Source organism: Austrofundulus limnaeus, unplaced genomic scaffold (assembly GCF_001266775.1).
Source record: "Austrofundulus limnaeus strain Quisiro unplaced genomic scaffold, Austrofundulus_limnaeus-1.0 Scaffold109, whole genome shotgun sequence".
Taxonomy (NCBI): Eukaryota; Metazoa; Chordata; class Actinopteri; order Cyprinodontiformes; family Rivulidae; genus Austrofundulus; species Austrofundulus limnaeus.
Genome location: NW_013952511.1, coordinates 728,663 through 750,365, shown reverse-complemented (window position 1 = coordinate 750,365; position 21,703 = coordinate 728,663). Strand labels below are relative to the sequence as shown.

Sequence of the window (21,703 nt, the reverse complement as noted above, 5' to 3'; positions counted from 1 at the left end):
GAAATGTGTTCTCCCTCCTCAGCCTTGTGAGCAGATCCAGAGTCCTGCAGAGGAGGTGCACTGTCAGTCGTGTTCATCCGGTCACTTTTCTGACACGCTCGACCCTGAACTCTGCCGTCCACACACGTCCTGTGAGGCCCTCGGCAGGAAGGTGGCGGTCTCCGGCACGGCGAGCTCAGACTCTGCGTGTGGCGACTGTCTGCCTGGGTAAGGAGGGACAGCTGGCATCTCTTTGGACCTGTCTGAGTGTGACTCTGCACCAAAAGTTTAATCCTGTTTGACAATCTGAATACAACCTCAATACAAGCTATGTACGGACCACTGAAAACCCTGGGGGAGGCACACCTTAAGCAAAAACCAGAACAGAATTTGATTAATTCTTCCTAAGTCATACACATGTAATGCCACAAACTATCCTTACATTAGGCTTACTGATGTTGAGAACACTGGTTTTAGTTCTTATGCTGAAGACTAAATGTTAAGTTGTATTTTTGATTTGAAATAAGACACATATTTATATTTTAAAGTCTTAATTATTGTAAAAAGAAGAAAAACAAAAGCCCATATTTATTGTTTTTATGTTTATGCGGTTCTACTAGAAGCTAGGATAAAATTAAAAATGCACATCAAATAAAGGTTTAGATAAACCTGACTGCAGAAAGACAGGTGGAGGGTGAGGGGCACAAGTATTTTAGGGGTGGCTTTTTCCCCTTGACTGGCCCCCCGTTGAATGGGCCCCTGAGCCCTAATTCGTTTTTTCTCTCATAAACAAAACAGAATCACATTCATACAGTACAACAGAGCCTTTCAACTAAGTTACTCAGACAYGAGGTGGGGATGTGTGCCCTTGGTTTTGCTACTTGGTGGGGACAATTTTTCAGGAAAATGCAGCCTCGTGGGGACTGACTGCTCCTTTGGTCCCCACGACTTCGGAGGCTGATTTTGGGTGGGGGGTTAGGTTTAGGATCAAGATGTGAACTGAGTTTAGTTTAGTTTTAGGGTACTTGTGAGGCTAATTTTAGGGTAAGTGGTCAGGGTTAGACTATAAAATTTACAAAAAATGAATGGAAGTCAATGAAAAGTCCCCACAAGGGTAGAGAGACATAGTAGGTGTGTGTGTGTGTGTGTGTGTGTGTGTGTGTGTGTGTGTGTGTGTGTGTGTGTGTGTGTGTGTGTGTGTGTGTGTGTGTGTGTGTGATGAGGGGGGTATTGTCTATAAAACAAGTTTTATTATGTCCTAATGCATCTCAGTAATCCAGGTAGAAAAAATCAAAGGCTTGATTAGTATCAAGCCTATTGATAGGTGATGGTCCTCTTTTGCATATATCTAACCTGTTTGTCCATATGGAGGCAGTGCTTATAAGGTTGAGTTCACCTGAAACTCATCAGACTGAAGAAGTCTCTTGGAGGAGAGACGAAATGTTTCACTAAAGACGAACCCATCCAGAGGACCTACTTATTTTTTCTTTTTGAAGTTTTATTATCTTTTACCTTTTAAATTTGTGTCTTTTGTTACATTAAATCCCTAATTGAAAATCTAGTTAGAATCTCATTGAAACTAAATTGAGTAAAGACAAAATTGTGTGTGCGTTGGGGTGATGTGGTGTTAGGACATGTTAGCAGGTCGGCCAGTTGAATAGCTCAGCAGTACAGCATGTCATTCACCACAATGAGCAACTTCAGGAGCACATCTACATTGGGCAGAAACAAATGTTTGTTTTTCTAACAATGCCTCTTTCTTCTACTCTTTCTCATCACTTTTAGGTTTCATTTCTTGGTTAAAAGACAAATTTCCACCCAAAGATCCTGCATAAAAGGTAAGCTTCAACTCATTTGCTCTTAAAATAGATTAGGTTTTTTTTCACTAGCTTCTAAAGACAAAGGTGGAACGACAATGTTTTTTCCCTTGCATGTGTGTGTTGGTCTATAAAGTTAGCAGAATATCTTGTAGCCCACATCAAGGGGCAGATCCTAAAGAAACTTTTGGGAAGGAATCACTGGTTTCTCTACAACGGATTAACTTTTAGTCAGCTTGATTCAAGATGGTCGCCACATCCAACCAGTGTTAGCCAACACAAAAATGGTGAYAACTCAGTCAATCCTACAGATACTGAGCGKTGTGGTGGTAGTTGAGAGTCATCCCCAACACATACTAGAAGCAGCAGCACGCATGGCTTCAACATCTTTGCTTAAAACTTTGGTAGTAAAATGTCTCGGTATGTATTGCTTGGAAAAAAATGCTGTTTTTTTTTTTATTATTTTATTTTCTAAGCAGATTCTCAAGTCCGAGCCATCCGCACGGTGGCTGAAGGCCCGTCCAACAGCACGGTGGTGCGCAGCGCCGAGGAGAAGACCGCCGAGTACGCCGTGTTCGCGCTGGTGCCTGTCTTCTGCATAATGGGCCTGATAGGCATTCTCATCTGCAACATCCTGAAGAAGAAGGGCTACAACTGCACCGCCGAGAAGGAGGGCGCACACGAAGAGAGCGCCACGCCTCAGAAGGAAGGTGAGAAAGAAACAGAGATCACTAAAGGGTGCTTCGAAGGGAAGCGTATCGCACACATTTTCGTAAAAAAAAAAACAACAGATTTTGTTCATGTCATCATCAAACACAACACCAGATCTTGCCTCCACCAGCTCTACCCTCGTTGGCCACCCTGACTTAACACATAGGATAGTTTTCTGTTAAAATGATATCACTTTGATATATATCAAACTGATGCTGATAATAGTGAAATATCATTTTCCACTGTTTCCTATCTGGCAACCCATACGTGAGCTGTTGTCACTCCATGTCCTGTACCTGTCTGGTTCTCAGGCTTGAATAACACATGAGATGATCTAATGTTTCTCAGAGCAAACACAGACCCACACTGAACCCAGCTTTATGGAGTCAAAGGTTTCCATCAGGCAGAGCTCATCTGACCCAACAAATAAACATTTTATGTCAAACTTTTTAAGAGATGCATCTCTTCTTCAGGAAGTCCAGGGAGCGTTGTTCAGTGTGTGCAGGCACCGACAGATTTAAAGGCTAATCTGATCTTTTCGTCCCTCACCAGATGGTGTGAGCTTATAGAGAAGTTGTGTCAGGAAGAATTACAGGAGCTCAACAGGTCACATAAAAAAATGAAATAAAAACTGTTAATGTAACAGCTGTTGCTTTGGGGATAAGTGAAATAATTTTGAAATTTTTTTTAATAAATCAACAATCACAATACTTATTGCCTGCCTTTCATGTCAGGGGTCAATAAATGACTCGATTTGTCTGTTAGCAAAATATCTCCTGAATCCTTGAACCGATTTCAATGAAAATCTCCGCAAATATTTACTGGATGTGCTTCTACAACTGTTCAACATTTGGAGATAACTCAATTCAGTTTGGCCACCACAGCTAAATGACCATAGCTAACATAAAAATGGCTACAACTTAGTCAGTTTTACAGATATTGAAATGAAACTTAGCCTGATCGTAGCTGAGATTTCTCCTAATCACATATCCTTAGTGCTAACAGGTTACAACAAGAGCTTTGCTTAAAATTTGGCCAAATAGCTGATAAATATCACCAAATGCCCAATTTGTTTTGTGATGAAGGGTTATAAGTAACAGCAAGTTCATTGCCTTCTTATAAGAGTTGTGTTGGCTTCATAAGTTTCTTTGAGTTTTTGGGGAAACTTCCTGAACTCTCCATTAAACCAGTTTTCTGTCTCTGTAAAAATTCCCCCTCGTCTGAACACAACACCACCGGCCCATCTCTCCTTTCTCAGCCAGATCAATTATTCAACGGGCTCCTCATCTCATAGTTACTGTCTTCTGTTTCATTCTTCTCCGTTCTCATAGCATTCTGCTCTTGTTTCTTTTTCTGTCCATTTTTTATATAAAAAAAACATTTGAGACGTAAGTGTACCTCAGTATAAACGTTATGGTTATTCACAAACTGTGAACTTGAAAAAAAGAATATAACTGGAGGAGACATAACTGATGCTGCCACATTAAAGAGGAGCAGGCGGTGAGCATCTCTTCAGGCCTTTTGTTCAAACAGAACTCCCTTTTTGCAAGATTCAGAGCTGAACCTTTAATAATAAAAACCGATGATATTGTGTAGCTAATGTTCAGGTAGGCTAAGTGAGGGTGTCAGATAGACAGAAATAATGGCTTTTAATGCAGCATGGGAAAACTTTCTCCCTTGCCGTTGCTGCACCCTGCCAGTCAGACCCCTCTAGCTAACAAGGTTAGAGGAACTTCTTGCTTCAGCACTTCGTCTCCACCGATGAGGTGGGAGGAGGGGGATGGACCCCCAGAGGATAAATTACAGCCAGCCGAGCTTTGCTTCTTCAGGGCTATAAAGTCAAAGTCAATCAAACTCTTTCCACCCAAAGATTAGAGGAAGGACTTTGAAGGGAGAAAATCAACAGGCACAGAGGAAGAACATAAACTGGAACTCCATCCCCTGTTAACAATAGGTGTTAATTAGGTGTCAACGATAGCCATGTGATGTGAGTATCAGTCACATGGAGGCGGGGCTTAAAATCCTGAATTTTGCCTGAAACTCTCAGACTGAAGAAGTCTCTTGGAGGAGAGACGAAACGTTTCATTAGAGAAGAACCCGTCCAGAGGACCTATACAATTTTTTTCTTTTTGGTAAACTGGAACTGTTCAGAGCCTCGTTGTTGCCAGCAGCAGCAGCCATACAATGAGTTCATGACTTTGTTTGAAGGAAAAGAAAGGAGGAGAGAGAGAGAGAGAGAGAGAGAGAGAGAGAGAGAGAGAGAGAGAGAGAGCCACCCTGTGAATCTGTTATTCTCTCATAGCAACAGCCACTGTGGAGACAGAGCTATTGTTACGGCCCAACAACGGCCCGATGCTGCTGATGCAAGAGAGGCTGAAATAACACACACAGCTACACACACTGTAACACACACACACATAGCTGCACACACTGTAACACACACACACACAGTGTGTCACATCACGGTCAGCCACACACTGAATGGAGAATAACTGCTGAGTGATCCCCTCCCCGAGGCCTCATCGCTCTCCTCTCAGCTGCTTCTCTCTGCTGTTCTATTATGGGATGGAGGCAGGTTACCATGGAGGCTCGTCTATAAGCAGTTCAGTTTATCTTTGGTACAATATCCCAACAGTAACGTGCACCGTACCAACCATACAAATCATACAACCCAAATACAGGAAAAAGTTGGGATTTGTGTGGGTAATTTTAAATGTGACTGGCATAAGGACAGATGCAACAGAAACACTGTGACTTAAGCTYTTTAATGGCTATTATTCCTAATTTTGTAGTAATTTTTGTCCTTTTTGTCTTTTATTAGGAACTAATTGTCCCTACATTTCTGATGATCTGAATGAAGACACCATCAGTGTTCTGGTTCGCATCATAACTGAGAAGAAAGGTAAGGCTACACATGTGAGCTAATGTGTTCAAAGACATTTCAAGCCTTTCAGCGTTGAGCAATACCCGCCTGTCTGTTGTAGCTCGAGGAGTTGCTCTTCCTTATCTGAGTCAAAGTACTGATCCTACTGGTCAAACAATACTCCAATAAAAGTAAAAGTAGTTCTGTCAAATTATTACTTAAGTTGCGTTTGAAAATACTTAAGTTAGTTAGTTAGTAAGTTTATTCATTTCTTTAAAAAACAACAACATAAATTCAGCATACAACAAAAATACAAATTGTAAATTAAATGAAAGGTAGCAGAAGAAGAAAAAATCTTATTATATCTACATCTTTTTCTCAAATAAATAAATTCAATCAAAAACAGTCTTTAGTTTATAAAAAACTAACAAAAAAACAACAACAAAAAAAAAGAAAAATAACAAAGGTTTACAGTAACTCCTTGAACAACAATTCATGCATTTACAAATTTCTCCAGCAAATTATTATTTATCATTCTCTTAAATATACTCATTGATCTGGCATTTTTAATGCCATCTTCCAGATTATTCCATAATCTTATACCCTGGACTGAAGTAGTCCGTTCCTTCAAACTGGTTCTAAGTTTGGATTTAACAAACATCCATAATCCCTTTGAGATTATAACAACTCTCTCTTTAAACAAAGTGTAACTGAATGTTTGAACTGAAAGTACTTAAAATTTGGAAGTTTTTTAACAATGCAATTCACTTGAGTGTAGTTGATAATAATTTGGGAAATTGTTCCGCTGGATTGGGCAGATCGGTAACTCCAAATATAAAATAATAATGTATTAGTAGTCTATTTTAGTGTACCGGTGGAACAAAATAGACACAAACTACACAAACAACAATAACTAACTAAAGCCTTTAAAAACATATAGTGGAGTAAAAAGTGTGATTTTATTGCTAAATATAGTGGATTTAAAAAATGCTACTCAAGTAAAGTACAAGTTCGTACAACTCTCAAAAGATTTTACTTTGTTGCTGCCCATGATGGTCACAGACAAACACACACGTGTCGCTCACTCCCTGAAGTTCATGAATTATTATTTAAAATAAACTTATCATTGGGCTAGATTGAGTTCACCTGTGGGCCAGATGTGGCACCCAGGCCACTAGTTGGGTAGCCCTATCATACATGGTCTGGTGATGTTTTTTTATTTATTTAAAGATTGGATCGTTTTAATCCTCTGAACCCTGAATGAATGAATGATAAATGAATGTTTTTCAGAGAATGCTGCGGCGCTGGAGGAGCTGCTGCTCGAGTACGAGAACAAACAGAGCAGCAAAGGATCATCCATCAAGTATGTGACACAAAAAAAAAACACCCATGAGTCCTCAAACGCTTTTGAATAAATCATAAAATATGAAGTCGCCGTCAATGTTTGAATGTTTAGAATTTGCAGCAAACTGAGCATACCGCCTCTTAGATTATTTAATCATCAACATTTCTACACGTTCGACTATGCTGGCTGGATTTACTGACTTGATTTTGGGAGGTTTGACGCTCAGCGGTGACTGAGGCGTCCCACAAAGTCCTAACATCTGTCAAGCTCTAAAACCTAAACCTCCAGTCTGCCTCCCCAGCTCCCTGTCTGTCACTTAGCTTGGCGTATTAAAACTTTACATGACCAAGTAAGTGTAGTTGTGGTTTGGGTTGTGGCTTGAAAATTGTTCAAAACAGTTAAAGTTTAATTCAACAAGATCATCAGCACAGTGCGTCTCACAGCAGTCCACCACAGCCTTCTGATTTACTGAGATGGTTACAGGAAGATAACGTATCTTCTATGTATCTAATAAAATAAAGCCAGGAAGACAAGAAACACGGTGAAACAACCTGAATGTGCAACGACTTCAGGAGGTGAGGCTGTTTAACTCCAGCCGACCCTCATGAGGATGAGAGAAATGTGAGTTTAAACATTTGACATAAACGGCGGCAAGGGATTCCTGCAGAGACGATTAGGCTTTTAATTAAATATAAAATGACTCAACTTGATCATTTATCTTTCATGGAACCATTAAAACTATTAAAGTCTTATTGGTTTTTGAATTATAGGCCGATTCTGAAACACTTCAGCACAGTTTGACCACTTGGGAGACAAAAGTAACGAGAGCAGATTCTGGTAACTGGATCTCAATCAGTTCAGTTTTTATGTCACACGGACAATAGTGGGAGGTCTCAGTGGGACCACACACATACACACAGACACACACATAGGTTCAAGAACATGCTGACACACATAMGCACATGGTCTTTTCTGGAAACCTCTTTTTCTTTACGGCATCACTGTGACCATGAAAATATACAAGCTTTCACAAACTCTGCTTCCGATTTCAGTTCTAACTTTTCAAATGAAACACGAGCTGAGTGAAAGCTTGTTAGTTTACCTCCACTGTGTTTTGAGGCGGTGCAGAAATGACTCATTAAATGTGCGGCGACTTTGCTTAGTCTGCAGGAATCATGTCATGGAGTCAGTCTGTGCTGACACACAAAYACACACACCAATGTTTTCTGTTGTTTGTCTGCACCTATCTGCAGATGTGTAACATGCTACATCTGGATTACTGATCTGAGTTCACAAGAGTATAATTTTAGTGATGCTGTTAAAGACCTGTGAAAAGATAAATATGTGCTTTGTTCACAAGATTTTCAAGAATCACAAAGGAAACATGTTTACAGTATGTAAAAATGATGGCTGCTTCAATTTTATGATCCTATTTTGAAAATTTTTTGATTAAGTCCAAGTTTTTACAAAACAATTTTGAGTCTCCAGCAGTGGCAGCCCAGTGGGATGACTTTAAACCAGAATAGAATAGAATAGAATAGAATAGAATAGAATAGAATAGAATAGAATAGAATAGAATAGAATAGAATAGAAATAGCCTTTATTGTCCCGCAGCCCTCAGTACAAAGGTTCAGACACTAGTTACTTTACAAACTATAGATAGTACACACAAAGCAAAATTAACATTTACTAGCCATGATGCAACTGCTAATAATAAAAATAAAAAATAATATGAAGATTTGTGCAAGAATAGAAAAACGATGTTTTTGTTTCAGAATCCCACATTCAGAATCTGAAGTTTCCTGTTTTGAGTGCAAAAACAATCCCAACAGACCAATAACTGTAAGGTGAAGTATCACAATACAGACAAGAAACACAGATGTGCAATTACAGCAGAGTATAGTATAAACGATGTTACAGCAGCAGGTTGTTGAAACACTTATGGAGATATTTGTAAACACTTATTGTGATTTTTGCTAACACATTGTGAATTTTGGGCGTGGTGCTGTTTATAGAGTCTGACAGCTGCTGGGAGGAAGGATCTGCGATAACGCTCTTTTGTGCACCTCGGATGCAAACCAAACCCATTTAGTAAAATACAAAAAAAATTTCTGATCCTCTGCTCTCTTTTTCTTTCCAGGTTTCCCATGCTGTCTCCGCTCTCCACCTTCCGCTCCCTCCCCAGGCTCTGCCCCCACCACTCCCACCTCCACACTATCTCCGGCCTCTCCGGTTTGGCCCCCAGACACGGGTACCGCTGCTCGCGTTGCTCGCAGAGAAAGTGGCCCCCCGTTCTCATTCCCSCCTTGGACTCTCTCAAGGACCCGCTGAAGCCACCGCAGAGCCTGATCCTGCCCTCCCTGGGCGGCCCCGCTGACCAGCTGAAGAACCCCCTCCTGGGGGGAGTCTGTGCGGACAAGCAGCGAACAAAAAACGCCGTGCCAAAACCTGTAGCGGACGGAGTGGACGGGCTCGAAGGGAAAGATGAGGAGACGACAGTCGTGTCTGTGGGGAGGTGAGGCCAGCTTGTTTCAAACAAAAAACCCATCCAAATCATAGACCACTTTACTCCTGTTTTTTATAAAAACACACTTAAAATGTCCATTTCTGTCCAAGCTTCTTTTCCTCTCTTACTCTTTGAAAGTAGGAATGAAAAAAAAAAAACACTCTCAGGTCTATGGGGTGCCATTTGTAAACTTACACAGTCAAAAAAGCAACCTAAATATTTAACTTAAATATTTAGCTAGCAAGTCACAAATATTTAGCTTGTTAACTAAATATTTAAATTGTAAGTTCAATGTTTAGTGTATAAACTATGACATTTATAAATGTATGAATCATATGGTGAGAAACTGACTTTGAAAAATACATTGGTTCTTTTTTTCTTATAAAAGGCTAAATAAAACAAAAATATTGGTGGTAATTTTTGACGGTGTAACTTTACAAACAGGTCTACAAACTCTAAACTCAACTGACCTGATTTCATCCCTTACCCTCAGGCTCACAGAACACACTAACAGGACAGCTCTTTAAATCACCTCTCAGTCTTCATGTTTCTACTACCCGTGCTGTATTGATGGGTGTATCTTGTTCATAACTCAAAGGTTTCAAGTGGCTCACATACCTGAAAACAAACCGGGTGCTCTGGAAACCAAGAGCTCAAACCAGGACAAGAGGAACTCCCTGTTTGCCGGGAAAGCCTTCACCTCCTCTTCTTCGTCATCTGTTTATAGGAGGTCCGCTCAGCCTTTTTTTTTCTTGGATTTACACCCCAGTCATCATTACTTTAGTGAGTTGTACCATCTGATGCTCTTTGAGGATCTCATTCACATTTTGGTTTTTTGCCTCTTTAGATGAAGAGAAAGTAAGATGCTACATGATGATGATGCTACCTCGTGGAAGAAGACCTTGTCTCCTGATGACAGCCGTAACGCAGGGATGGACTGAAAACCCAACCTCCTCCTGCTGGAAGAAGTTTTTTCTGTTTATGCGATGACAAGAAGATAAGTGTTATTGTATAAAAGCTGCGTTGCTGTCCTGATCCAAACTGAAATGGCTTTTGGGGAAAAAAAGAAAAGAAAAAAAAAGCCTACGGATCCAAACAGGACAGAACTGTTTTAAAGCTTTGTGTCGAGCATTTATCAGTTGCACTGAAATATGAAATCACCAAGCAGAATCCATCAGTAGTCCTGCCACTAAAAGGCAAATTGGACTGAAAAAAATATATTTAAAGCAAGATAACTTACAGAGGGAGAGAAATAAATCAAGTTTTCAACAAGAAAGTGCCTCGTGAATGTGGCACTTTTATTATGAACATGTTTGTGCACTCGAAACTAAGCTGCTCACCAAATCTGACCTGTTCTTCTCTTTTCTCAGATTAAAAACTTCAGGTTATAGGTGAGCTTTAGGATGTTAAAGATGCTGATTTTCAGTCTTAACAGAAACTCTCTGCATTAAGACTGAAACTTGAGTCAAATTTCTCAGCCTGAAATCCCCCAAAAAGGGACGTAGTTTCGTGTTAAGATCTGCTGTCAGCATGTAAAAAACCACACATGTGCCAAGTGTGACAAGCTGGTTCTTATTGTCATCAAGCAAAAACAAAAGAACTTGACACGAAAATACTCAAGTGTTGCCTTTTTTTAAACCAAAAGTTGACATTTATTCAGTTCTCAGACGTGTTAGTTCACAGTTTGTTTAAAAAAACTAAGGTACTTGACTTCAACCAAGCATGCAGCTGTTACAAGCTTATCATCAGGGGGAAAACAATATTTTTTACAAAGATAATCTAAAATGGACAACAAATGTTGCAAAACAAGCTAAAACAAAGCACGACTCTGTGCGTCTATTTGTTGCAGACGATGTGATGTTTTATATGACAGATCGTTGACGTCAGATTAGCAAAGATTTCTTGTCATTTCAAACGTTCTATGTGAGGCCCTTTAGGACATAAGCTATTCTTGCTTTTATGTGTGCTAAAGGGTCTTTCATAAAATTCTGTAAGGTGTTCAAACACAAGTAATGACATACACATATCGAGCTCCAACTTCAACAAGCTCCAGTGCTCTTGGCCAAGATCAAAGTTTCAGTCAGAGCCAAAAGTTTCACTTTAATTCACCAACTTGGATTATATTGCAATCATTCTAACTCAATACTGGAACACATCCAAGCCTCTCTAGCCTTGTCAATAATTAAAAAGGTGGATTCAAAACACCAACCGTTTTCATTACAACACTTGAACAGCTGAAAGATTTAAAGATACTGACATTTGACCATATTTTAGGTACTTTTAAGCTCTGAGAACTGACTCTTGTAGGGGTCTGATTTTATTGTAGAGCATTTACCTGTATCACAATATTAAATGGCATTTACCAGTAAGCTCAAATGTGTTTTATAGGTGGCAATTATGATTCTACAAGTGTTTAAAAATAAACAACCTAAGGACACAGGGTGATGTCACTTCTATAGAAGAAAACATGTATGAATGTAAATATGTAAATATGGAAGAGAACTGAAAAGCAAACTTTTCTTTTAGTTTTTATACCTTTAACACAATATGTATGAGGTCATCTCCTGTAGAGGGAACAAAAAACATCAACACTGTAGACTGTAAGCTGAAAATATAATTTAAATGAGCTTCCCCCCTCTGCATGGGGTTTTAAATATGTCAGTGTTTCTCCTGAGCAAACATATGAGACTTTTTTGTAATTTAACCATGATCACACCCACTTCCATGATCTCTATAACAGTAAGAAATGATTTAATGCGGGCATGTTTATTTATCTTTTGGAGTTGATTAAAAATGAGAGGCTGTTGATGTGTGGCTCATTTGATCCATATTTACATCCTGATGAGTTTGAAAGTGTGCACTATTACCACAGAGGGTTTTAACTTATTATTTGCTGATGATGTTATGCTGTAGAAAATAGGACATTCATTTAAAACTGCAATCAAATGTTATCAGATTCTTTTTTTTTACAATCATCAATAAATGTTTTCCTGTAAGAAACAAGTGTAAAAGCCTTCATCTCATCAGACTTGTAGCCTTTATTTATTTATATCAAACCACATCATATTCTATCATAATACATTTATTTCTGTATCGTGTTTTTACTGTTGAAATAAAAAGAGGTGTATTTTAAAATGACTTGTTTTTGTGTGTGTTAAGAAACAAAATGTGGAAATAATGGAGGCATTCCCTTTTCCCTATTGCCCTCTACTGGTTGCTTTATCAAGCTGCATTAATCTAACAAGAATAAAATTATGTGGCTTGAGTTCACTTTTTRTTAGATTTGTACATGGTATGAAATGCAAATATATTATCATATAAAATCAGTTTCTCAGTGTCAAAATTATGTCGGTTTTATCATTTTTAACACATTTTCTCATGTGAGTAGACACGAAAACAGACCTATAGGTTCATGTCAAAAAGAAGTCTTAAAAAGCAAATGTTGCTGAAACTACAGTGAATACACAGACATGACATTCTGTTGTCAAAAACAGAGTTGAAACAAAGGGTTCTCCAAATTTTTCTGCTTCTCGCAAAACTTACAGCAGCAGAGATTTTGCTGACAACAACTCAAACAGCCTTAATAACAATAATAGTAAAAAAAATCCACTTAATCTGTACCTTCAGGAATAATTGAGCTTCTTCTACAAACTTACATAAAAAACAGGTGAAATCTCATGAATAAATTTCTTTTTAGCTTTAGCGTTTTATCCTGCAGCATAATGGTCACAAACAAAACATTTTGGGGGAAAAACGTATTCAGTGATACGTTTTAAACTGTGAGTCTTGTAATAACTGCCAGGTTACCAGCACAAAAAATAACAACAAAAATTATTATTAATATAATTACTTTTAATTTTTAAAAGTAAAATAGTACTTTTGGATTTATTTTTGTATGATTTGTAGACTCAAATACTCAGCTATATCTATTCAATTTCTTTTAAAGGTTTTGTGTGTGGCCACCACCCTGAGATTTTATCCAGTACAAACATACAATCAATGTTCTAACTATTGACAAAATCTAAGCTGTGTAAAACTATATAGTGGAGTGTCTTTGGTATATTAAATTAAAATTTTATAAGAACACAATCTTTATCCTATAAATGCTATACATCAAATAAAATGTTTCAGTAAAAAACAAATATCCTTCTTCATAAAGATGTTTCAGCTCTCAGGAGACTTTTATTGCTAAACAAGCAGCTTGAAGGTACAGTTTAGGGCAACTCAGTTACCAAACTGTTGCTTCAGGGCTGGAAGTTGCTCCCACCAGTGTTTTATGGGTTTAAAATCTGATGCAGACAATAAGTGCACGTTTTGTTCATGAAATTCTGAGAACAGAGATGGTGTCCGCTGCTGGTTCAGAGTTGTGTTGCTAATCATCGACTCACAGTGTTTGGTTTCGGTGAGGGCAGTTTGCTTCTCTTGGTGAGGTTGCTGCGGGCATCCTGCCCAGCCAGGAAGTAGAGGATGGGGTCCACGCAGCTGTTGGCGCTGGCTAAAGGTCGAGTCACCTTGTAGGCCACGCTGGACGCCTCCAGCAACCTGCAGCTGATCTGATGAACACACAATACATGTTGGACACGTAGCTTGTCCAGTCCAGTGTAAAAAAATATGGGAATCTGAGTGTCCGTACCTGCGATGGATCGACCTGCCTCGTGTATCTGAAGGAGTAGTAAAGACTCCTGGTGAGATGGAACGGGAGGAAGCACAGCATGAACGCCGCCAGCACGATGACGATCATCTTCACTGACTTCTGCTTGGAGCGCCGGGCTGTCAGGCCGCCCCTTTCGCCTTCCATTCCCCTGTCGGACCCCCATCCAGGCTCGAGGAGCTTCCGCACCATGAGGCCGTAGCACACCATCACCACCATGAAGGGCAAGGCGAACATGAGCACTGATACAATGGAGCTGTACACCAGGAAGTCCTCAAAAAGCTCCGGGCTGGTGGTGTCGTAGCAGATCCGCTCCGTGTCCACGTCCCTGGGAGAGGAGGTGACGGATTACAAACAGTTACGATTATTATTTTTTGACAGAACATTGTGTTTGTTTTTTTTTACTCTGAGCTGCACTGAAAAAGACAGGATGATGGAGAAAAGCCCCTTTGACCTTTTGAGGGCACCATAAGTTAAGATGTGAGAACAGAAACGTGAAAGAAACAGGTTTTTAATTACCTGGTTCTTACAAAATAAAGGACGGGAGCCTGGCAGAATAAAACGCAGGCCCACACCGCCACAGAAACCAGCCGGGCCTGACGAGCGCTGATCCAGTTCAGGGAGCGGACCGGGTAGCAGATGCCAACAAACCGATGCAGACTGATGCAGCACAGGAACAAAATAGAACCTAACAGACAGAAGAATACATTACATTCATTATTCTTACAGTAAAGTTTACGTCATGTTGTTTGGGCAAAGAGTGCTGTGCAAATGTTTTAATCCACTTCTGGTTTTGTTAGACTTCCAAGCAGCCAGGCTTTGTTGTAACGTTTCAAAGTGAACTTGATCAATAGTTCTTCAGGGCTTTCTGAAGGTCTTCCAAACATTTTCTGTGAATTTTGGCAGCTTTTTCTGTCAAGATCTGGYTTTTTGGTTTGTTATGGAAGCTTTACTTTTATTGTTAGTTAAAGATTTATGTCTTATACTTTTGATGCTTTGGACTTTGGACAGATCACTGCTCCACATCCTCATCCTGTGACAATCACATGGGCTTTTTTTTACACTTTATTAAAAAAATTAAAGTAATGTAAGTCTTCCCTATGATTTTACTCTGCTGTTCTTCTGCATGTCTAAAAACAACAGATACATGGGCAGAGGTAAATAGGGCTTTAGGGAGAGAGATGGGGGAGAGCCCGGTCTCACAGGAGACCTGGACCCAAACTTGTGGGCCACATCCTCACTGAGACCACGAGCCTCTCCTTGCCTTTGAACCGCAGGTTCTCTGCCTCGAAGCAGTTAGATAATTTTCAGGTTTAAATGTTTCTGGTTCAATAGGTTGGCAGAGTTCTTCATGGTAATGTGAGGCTTGCAATATGTTTGAACAGAGTCGACAGGTGGGGACACAACCAGGACCTCCTGGAAAGGGATTAAATTACTGTCATGACACATTTTCTTTGGAATTTCTGAAGAAAAGTAACTTGAAGAAAATCATAACAAATTGCTTTCTTTATCTATTCATTGTAATGCCTTCTTTGAAATTATGTATTTTTTTCAGTTCAGTATTTTATGATGTACTGTATAATGTGCTGATTGGCTTGAATCCAGTACCATACAAGTTGGAGTAAAACAAGAAGCGTATCAGCTTGCAGACGGGTTCGCTGAAGGGCCAGTCGTTCTCATCGGCGTAGTAATAGATGAGGAAGGGCAGAGTGAAGATGTAGAGCGTGTCGCACATGGTGAGGTTGAACATGTAGATGGTGGAGGGTTTCCAGCGCTTTGTGCGGAACACAATCACGTAGAGCGCCATGGCGTTCAGCGCCAGGCCGACCACAAAGACCAGAGCGTAGCTGACGGGCAGGAGGATGTATTTAAAGTCTTCATTAAATTTACAGAAAGTGCTGGAGTTGTTGGTCATGTTGAGGTCAGAGAAGGCTGATGTGGTTACAAGGAAAGCTGAAAAAAAGAAATAATAAACAGGGTTAAGTTATGGATTAATGATATTATCTTACTTTTTATAAAAGCAGATACAGGGAATGGGAGTTTTACAAGAATGTATGATTAGCATAAACTGTGATATAGGATGAAGTCACTTGGACATGTTTCAGCAGCACAGTGATGCTCAGGGATTGACCTTTTTACAATTAATGATGTGAAGCATCAGTACTTTGCAGTGCATTGGGGTCTAGATACTATATATTCATGCCTACTTCCAGTTGTCTGAAGTAGTAATAGTGTTCATATCTACTCATGTTCCAGCTGTGCTCTGCAGTCATTCAAACATCCACCCATTTTTGAGGATATTTCGCTATCACAACATAAAATACCAATAAAAATAATTTATAGGTCCGTTTGTATATAAAAGTCCATTTAAAAGCAGGTGTAAATGACCAAAAGGCTAGAGCTGAATGGCAAGCTTGATTACAGTAAATATCTATGATGCATGCCTGATTTTATGCATGTGCATTACTATAAAAAGGTCAGTGGTCCAGTGATTGAGGTTCACTCAGATTTACACAGCAAAGCTTACAATAAACTTTAAAAAATATGTWATAGTGTCTTTTACAAACAAAATGTAGACAGATTGTAAATGTAGCAGTTTTTTTTTCAGAGAAGAGAAACAGGACGGGATAATTGCATGTTTTGATGTCTCAAACAGCTTACTCTTAAGACAGTTTAAGCAATGATGGGATGGTATTAGCTTGTAGTTTTTTTTCTCACAAGTACACTCAGTCAGCTGATAAGACACCTTCCTGTTGCAGCTAGCTGTCCTGCAATGCTAATGCTAACTTGTACATCTGGATTCAGTTTCTGCTCTTGTTTATGTTTCTGTGCTCTTGTAAACCCGTACTATAGCTAACACTTCTCACCTAGAGACAATTTAGAGTTACCAATTAACCTAACATGCATGTTGTTGGTCTATGGGAGGAAACCGGAGCACACTGAGAAAATCTATGTGTGCATGAGGAGAACAAGTAAACTCCACCCAGAAAGGCCTCAGGCTGGGAGGTGAACCTGTGACCTTCTCACTGAGAGGCGAGAGTTATAACCACTGCGTGGGGTCATCCCTTTGTTTCATGGTAAAATGCCTGCACTGTAAGTCAGTATTTTTTCCATTTGTTTTAAAAAAATCATTTGAAGGGGGAGAAAAAAAAATCTTTGATGACTTTCATCATTAAACATGGGTTAACATAGGTACTGGAAAACATAGGTACAGGTGAACATAGGTACAGAGAAACATAGCTACAAGGGAACATAGGTACAAGTGAACATAGGTACAGGTGACCATAGGTACAAGGGAAAATAGGTACAAGGGAACATAGGTACAGGTGACCATAGGTACAAGGGAACATAGGTACAGGTGACCATAGGTACAAGGGAACATAGGTACAGGTGACCATAGGTAAAGGGGAACATAGGTACAAGGGAACATAGGTACAGGTGACCATAGGTACAAGGGAAAATAGGTACAAGGGAACATAAGAGAACATAGGTACAGGTGACCATAGGTACAAGGTAACATAGGTACAAGGNCATAGGTACAGGTGACCATAGGTACAAGGGAACATAGGTACAGGTGACCATAGGAACAAGGGAGCATAGGTACAAGGGAACATAGGTACAGGTGACCATAGGTACAGGTGACCATAGGTACAAGTGAACATAGGTACAGGTGACCATAGGTAACATGGTACAAGAGAACATAGGTACAAGGGAACATAAGTACAGGTGGCCATAGGTACAAGGGAACATAAATACAGGTGAACATAGGTACCTGTACCTATGTTCCCTTGTACCTATGTTCACCTGTACCTACTGTATGTTCCCAGGGAAATATAAATACAGGAAAACAGGTACAGGGGTACATAGTATGAACATCACTGCACAGTTATGCTGCCCATAATGGTACTTGTACTCAGATATAATTTCAAAACATAATTTTTCACTTCTCAGACAACATGTTTTGTTTTTTAAAAAATGTTCTCTGTGGCCATATTGAACAGAAAAATCATCCCACATCCTCAAACTTCATGCCTAAGTTTTCTAAGCTCACAGCTGGAAGGAACAGAGAAATAACTTTCTAACTCAAACCAGACTTGTTTTTTACTCTTCACTTATCAGCATGCAGAGTATGGAGCCACGCTGCCTCAGTCGTCCTGTTTGTCTGACAAGTTCAAGTTCATAGCAGTCATGCATTGAAGCAGAAACAATTCTTTTTAAACTAACATGTAAATGAAAAAGCAGACTTACTCTTTTTGTTGGTTTCTTCGTCAAAAATAAGTTGCCTTAACTCCTTGTGCGCTTTCTCCCATTTTTTGGTCAAAACTGCTGCAGATGAGCTCTAACAGACAACAGATGAGAGACAGAAAGCCGACTTCAGAAATTCCCCCTCTGCTCATGGCAAGACGAACTGAGAACTTCCTCAAAATTCAGCAAAAAATTCTAGCAGGTCTCCATCCAAAGTATTGCTACACACAAAGATCAGAAAAACTCATAAAACACAGGATGTTGCAGACACCGTCTTTGTGTTTTCGCTCTGCTGAGCGGTGTATCCTCAGTGTGCTGTCTGATCCTTGAGGAATTTTGAGGTGTGTGTTAGCCTGACAAGCTGCAGCCTGCACCCGCCAGCCCAGAAGCTTTGGATAGACGCTGTCCGTCATCCGTTCATTAAAGTGACTCAGAGGCCTGATTTAACATTGATGAAACTCCACAAACCCATTGGTTCAAACTGTAAAATGCAGGAATGTTCACGCTTCACCTCTGCGACACACTTTATGTAAATCAGCTTGCAAGGTTTTTGTGTAAACCTGCTGTAGCAAATCACTAGCAATTGCAAAAACCTACACAGCAATACTAAAAAACAAAACAGTATCATGCATTTAACTTCATTAGAGCATTTGGATAAAAATATATGCATATTTAGAGTAAATGGCCATTTATTTACACATCTGATCACAAGCTTAGACATAAATTAAACTTGTTCCATTATTCATCATGTTAAAAGTGTAACACTTCATTGTTGCTTTGGATTCTTCACCTGAGATCAAGCTATTGTAAAATAATAAGACTTCTCAGCTGAATCTCATCATTATTCGTGTTTTCAAGCCCCGAACAGAATATTTCAGTTCAGATCAGACTAAAACAAAGTGTGAAGCTCTAAACCACTGACAGGCAGCTCAAGAGAGAAAACTGAGTCTGACTTTGTGCTGCTGAAAGACAAATGCAGTGTTTACACTCAGACAAAACAATATGTATGTATATTAGGATTTAAAATAATGTACTTTCTTACCACAGTCTAGCCAGGATTACTAGATGCATGTAAGCAAAAACAATCATTAATCAGAATAATCCTGTCAGCATCCTAATGGAAAAATACGACTCCAAGGTGAACGTCATCCATTTTTCTTCTGTGCCTCTGGCAGAAACACTAGGGCGTGAATGTGTTAGTTTGAAGCGTTACGCTGAATAGAAAGGTGAGAAAGAGCGATTAATGTCTCACCTGCCACAGAAACTTTCTGTATTAATGATTACTTGTCCCTTAACCTGCTTGCAAAGGAAGGGGGGTAATGAATAAAATATTCACCCTTCCAGCCACTGTGTCTCAATGAGGATAGTTATTATAATTACTGCTAAATTTAGCTGACAAACAATAGTTTCTGAAGTCCCCAGACAGCATGTTTTAACATGGATGATCTATTAGAATGTGTGTGTAGGGGTATGTGTATTTTAGAGGAACAATAATTTATGAGCACATTCCCCCCACTTTTTTTTTTTTTTTTTTTTTTTTTTTTTTTTTTTTTTTACAAACAAGTCTTGACCTTGAGTGGTTGGCACAATTTCCATTATGGCTTCACAAAGGTCATTCTTTAAGGTGGAGCTAAGATGGAGGGCTGTGGAGAGAGAGGAGCTCCAACTCTGCAGATTTTATTCTGTATTTAATTTTAATGTTTCACTTTAAATCTAATTGTACGGCCTGATTCATAATAAAATGTGCAACATACTGCACATGTACAAACTTTCCCCAAGATTTTAGCTTTATAGTAAATCTTATTTATATTCTTTATTTTTAAATACACAATTATCTATCATAGCGATGGAAAGTGTCAAAATACCAATTATTTAACCTGTTTTTGGTCTTCTAATTTGTGCTTTTTTTAATCATAATTTCAAWTTTAGCTCTGTAAATAATGCCCCGCCGTGATTATTTTAAACAAACATGAATAATGAATGATAATGTCGTTTTATATTTGATTCCCATTGTGCTTTTCTCTCTTCACCCGATCGATTTTTCCTCGATCGACTGCGGATTCTTGTTGCTAGGCAGCCTCTGCCTCGAAAGCATCTGATTCAGGTATGATACTCATAACCATTTTTGTAATTATCTGTTTCTAGTTTAATATAAATAATACCTTTGTGGGTGCATAACTCCAAACAGTCGACGGTGGCTGGGAAAACAAAACAAACAAACAAAAAAAAAATTCTGTGCCGAATGTTCGCCGCCATTTTGTTTTTTCGCCGCATGGTGGCGCCGTTGAGCTTTGTTGCCGATTACACCCCCCCCTCTCTCTTTCTTCTCTGTGTCCCCTCTCTCTCTCATCTGCTTTACAACAGTACACACTCTGGTAGTGGCAGCAGCGCGTGCAGAGCTTCAGCTCTATGTAAACTGAGCGTTTATCATCAGTCATGGCCGCCGGAGTCCTCCCCATCTTTCCTCCCGGTCGACTCTTTTTTTAATAAGAAGAAGAAGAAAAAAGGGGGAGAAGGGGAGGATTTCTGTTTTTGAAGAGCGCGGTCCCACATTGATTTGGATCTAGGAATTACGGTACATCTCGCAAGGGAAAACACCATTCATGTCAATACTCCAAAATGCAGCCGCCGCCGAGGAAGGTGAGTGATTTCTGAGAGGGGCAGGTCCGTTATGATTTAGCTGCCGTATCTAATGACGGACTCGCGGCGTTTTAACCTTTAAAGCGCCCAAAGCGACACGCTTGTGTTTGTATATAGGAGGGGGAGAATTTGCTAGTCAACATTAGCAGGAGTGTTAGCTTGAGCCTCTTTTTTTTCAATGTGCATCTGTGCAGCGGCTGTGACCGTCAAAGACGTCAAAGAAGCACGTTAGCAGGAAGGCGGCTAGGTGGGCTGTCAGGAAACAAAGCACCGGTCTGTGACTTTGATTTTTAACGTGGCGTTTGTCCTTTTAGGACGCGTGGTTGTAGGAATAAACAACCTCAACATATGGCAGTGAAGTCCAACGTCATTGCTAAATGTTTTGCTAATAATTGGTGTCTTTTATCAAACAGCCCTCTGTCGTCAAACAGCACGATTAAAACTGTCTCTGTTTGAGAAGCATCTCGTCTCAGAAAGAAAGACCTCCAGTCTGACCAGGGTCACATCTTGTAAAGAGGCTGAGCTGATAGAAGTCAATCACACAGAGACATGGAGTCTAATGCTGACTTATTGATTCTCTCTGTGTTTGCAGAGAGACCACATCTCTGTTATAGCACCTGTTTGTTTGTGTGGCTGCTTTAAAATGCAAAACAACAKCATTAGAGATGTTTTTAAATGAGGCAGAAAATGGTCACACACACCTCCATTAAAAGGCAGTTGCCAACATCCTTCACATTACAGAGTGAGCCTAAAATAAGCTTTTCTGTTTGCTGTAAAGCAGAGGTTCTCAAACATTTTGTCTTCTGACCCACAAAATATTCATGGCAAAATCTTGTGACCTCAAATATTACTGTTCTGAGTACACAAACTTTGTTAATAACCCTAAAAACACAGGCTTTTTGACAATCTAAACAGCTTGTACACAAATATAAATACTTATTTATAC

General features: G+C 39.6%; 3 protein-coding genes across 5 annotated transcripts in view; 2 read left to right on the top strand and 1 right to left on the bottom strand.

The window, feature by feature from the left end:
• relt (RELT TNF receptor) overlaps positions 1-12,818 on the top strand; it is a gene marked incomplete in the record, with an annotated part of 25,812 nt that extends 12,994 nt beyond the window's left edge. The window contains 8 exon segments of the mRNA XM_014014033.1: positions 23-207; positions 1,765-1,817; positions 2,273-2,506; positions 5,329-5,409; positions 6,661-6,733; positions 8,856-9,230; positions 9,820-9,951; positions 10,069-12,818. Of these exon segments, the coding sequence (XP_013869487.1) occupies positions 23-207; positions 1,765-1,817; positions 2,273-2,506; positions 5,329-5,409; positions 6,661-6,733; positions 8,856-9,230; positions 9,820-9,951; positions 10,069-10,072 (1,137 nt within the window).
• A 421-nt stretch (positions 12,819-13,239) lies between these two features.
• The window catches only part of p2ry2.1 (purinergic receptor P2Y2, tandem duplicate 1), a 10,486-nt gene continuing 2,022 nt past the window's right edge, over positions 13,240-21,703 (bottom strand). Inside the window, exons 1-6 of one of the 3 annotated variants that reach the window (XM_014014036.1) lie at positions 20,280-20,337; positions 18,121-18,211; positions 15,481-15,825; positions 14,392-14,560; positions 13,855-14,200; positions 13,240-13,774 (exon numbers count right to left, since the gene is read on the bottom strand). In XM_014014036.1, coding sequence (XP_013869490.1) covers positions 13,598-13,774; positions 13,855-14,200; positions 14,392-14,560; positions 15,481-15,787 — 999 coding nt within the window. In that variant the 5' untranslated portion in view covers positions 15,788-15,825; positions 18,121-18,211; positions 20,280-20,337 and the 3' untranslated portion in view covers positions 13,240-13,597. Of the gene's footprint in view, positions 13,775-13,854; positions 14,201-14,391; positions 14,561-15,480; positions 15,826-18,120; positions 18,212-19,159; positions 19,273-20,279; positions 20,338-21,703 lie in introns of those variants that run through there. The other 2 variants (XM_014014034.1, XM_014014035.1) reach the window with 2 other exon arrangements.
• Positions 20,480-21,703, top strand: part of fchsd2 (FCH and double SH3 domains 2) — a gene marked incomplete at its 3' end in the record, with an annotated part of 54,297 nt that continues 53,073 nt past the window's right edge. Inside the window, exon 1 of the mRNA XM_014013988.1 lies at positions 20,480-20,757. Within this exon, the coding sequence (XP_013869442.1) occupies positions 20,737-20,757 (21 nt within the window). The remainder of the gene's footprint in view (positions 20,758-21,703) is intronic.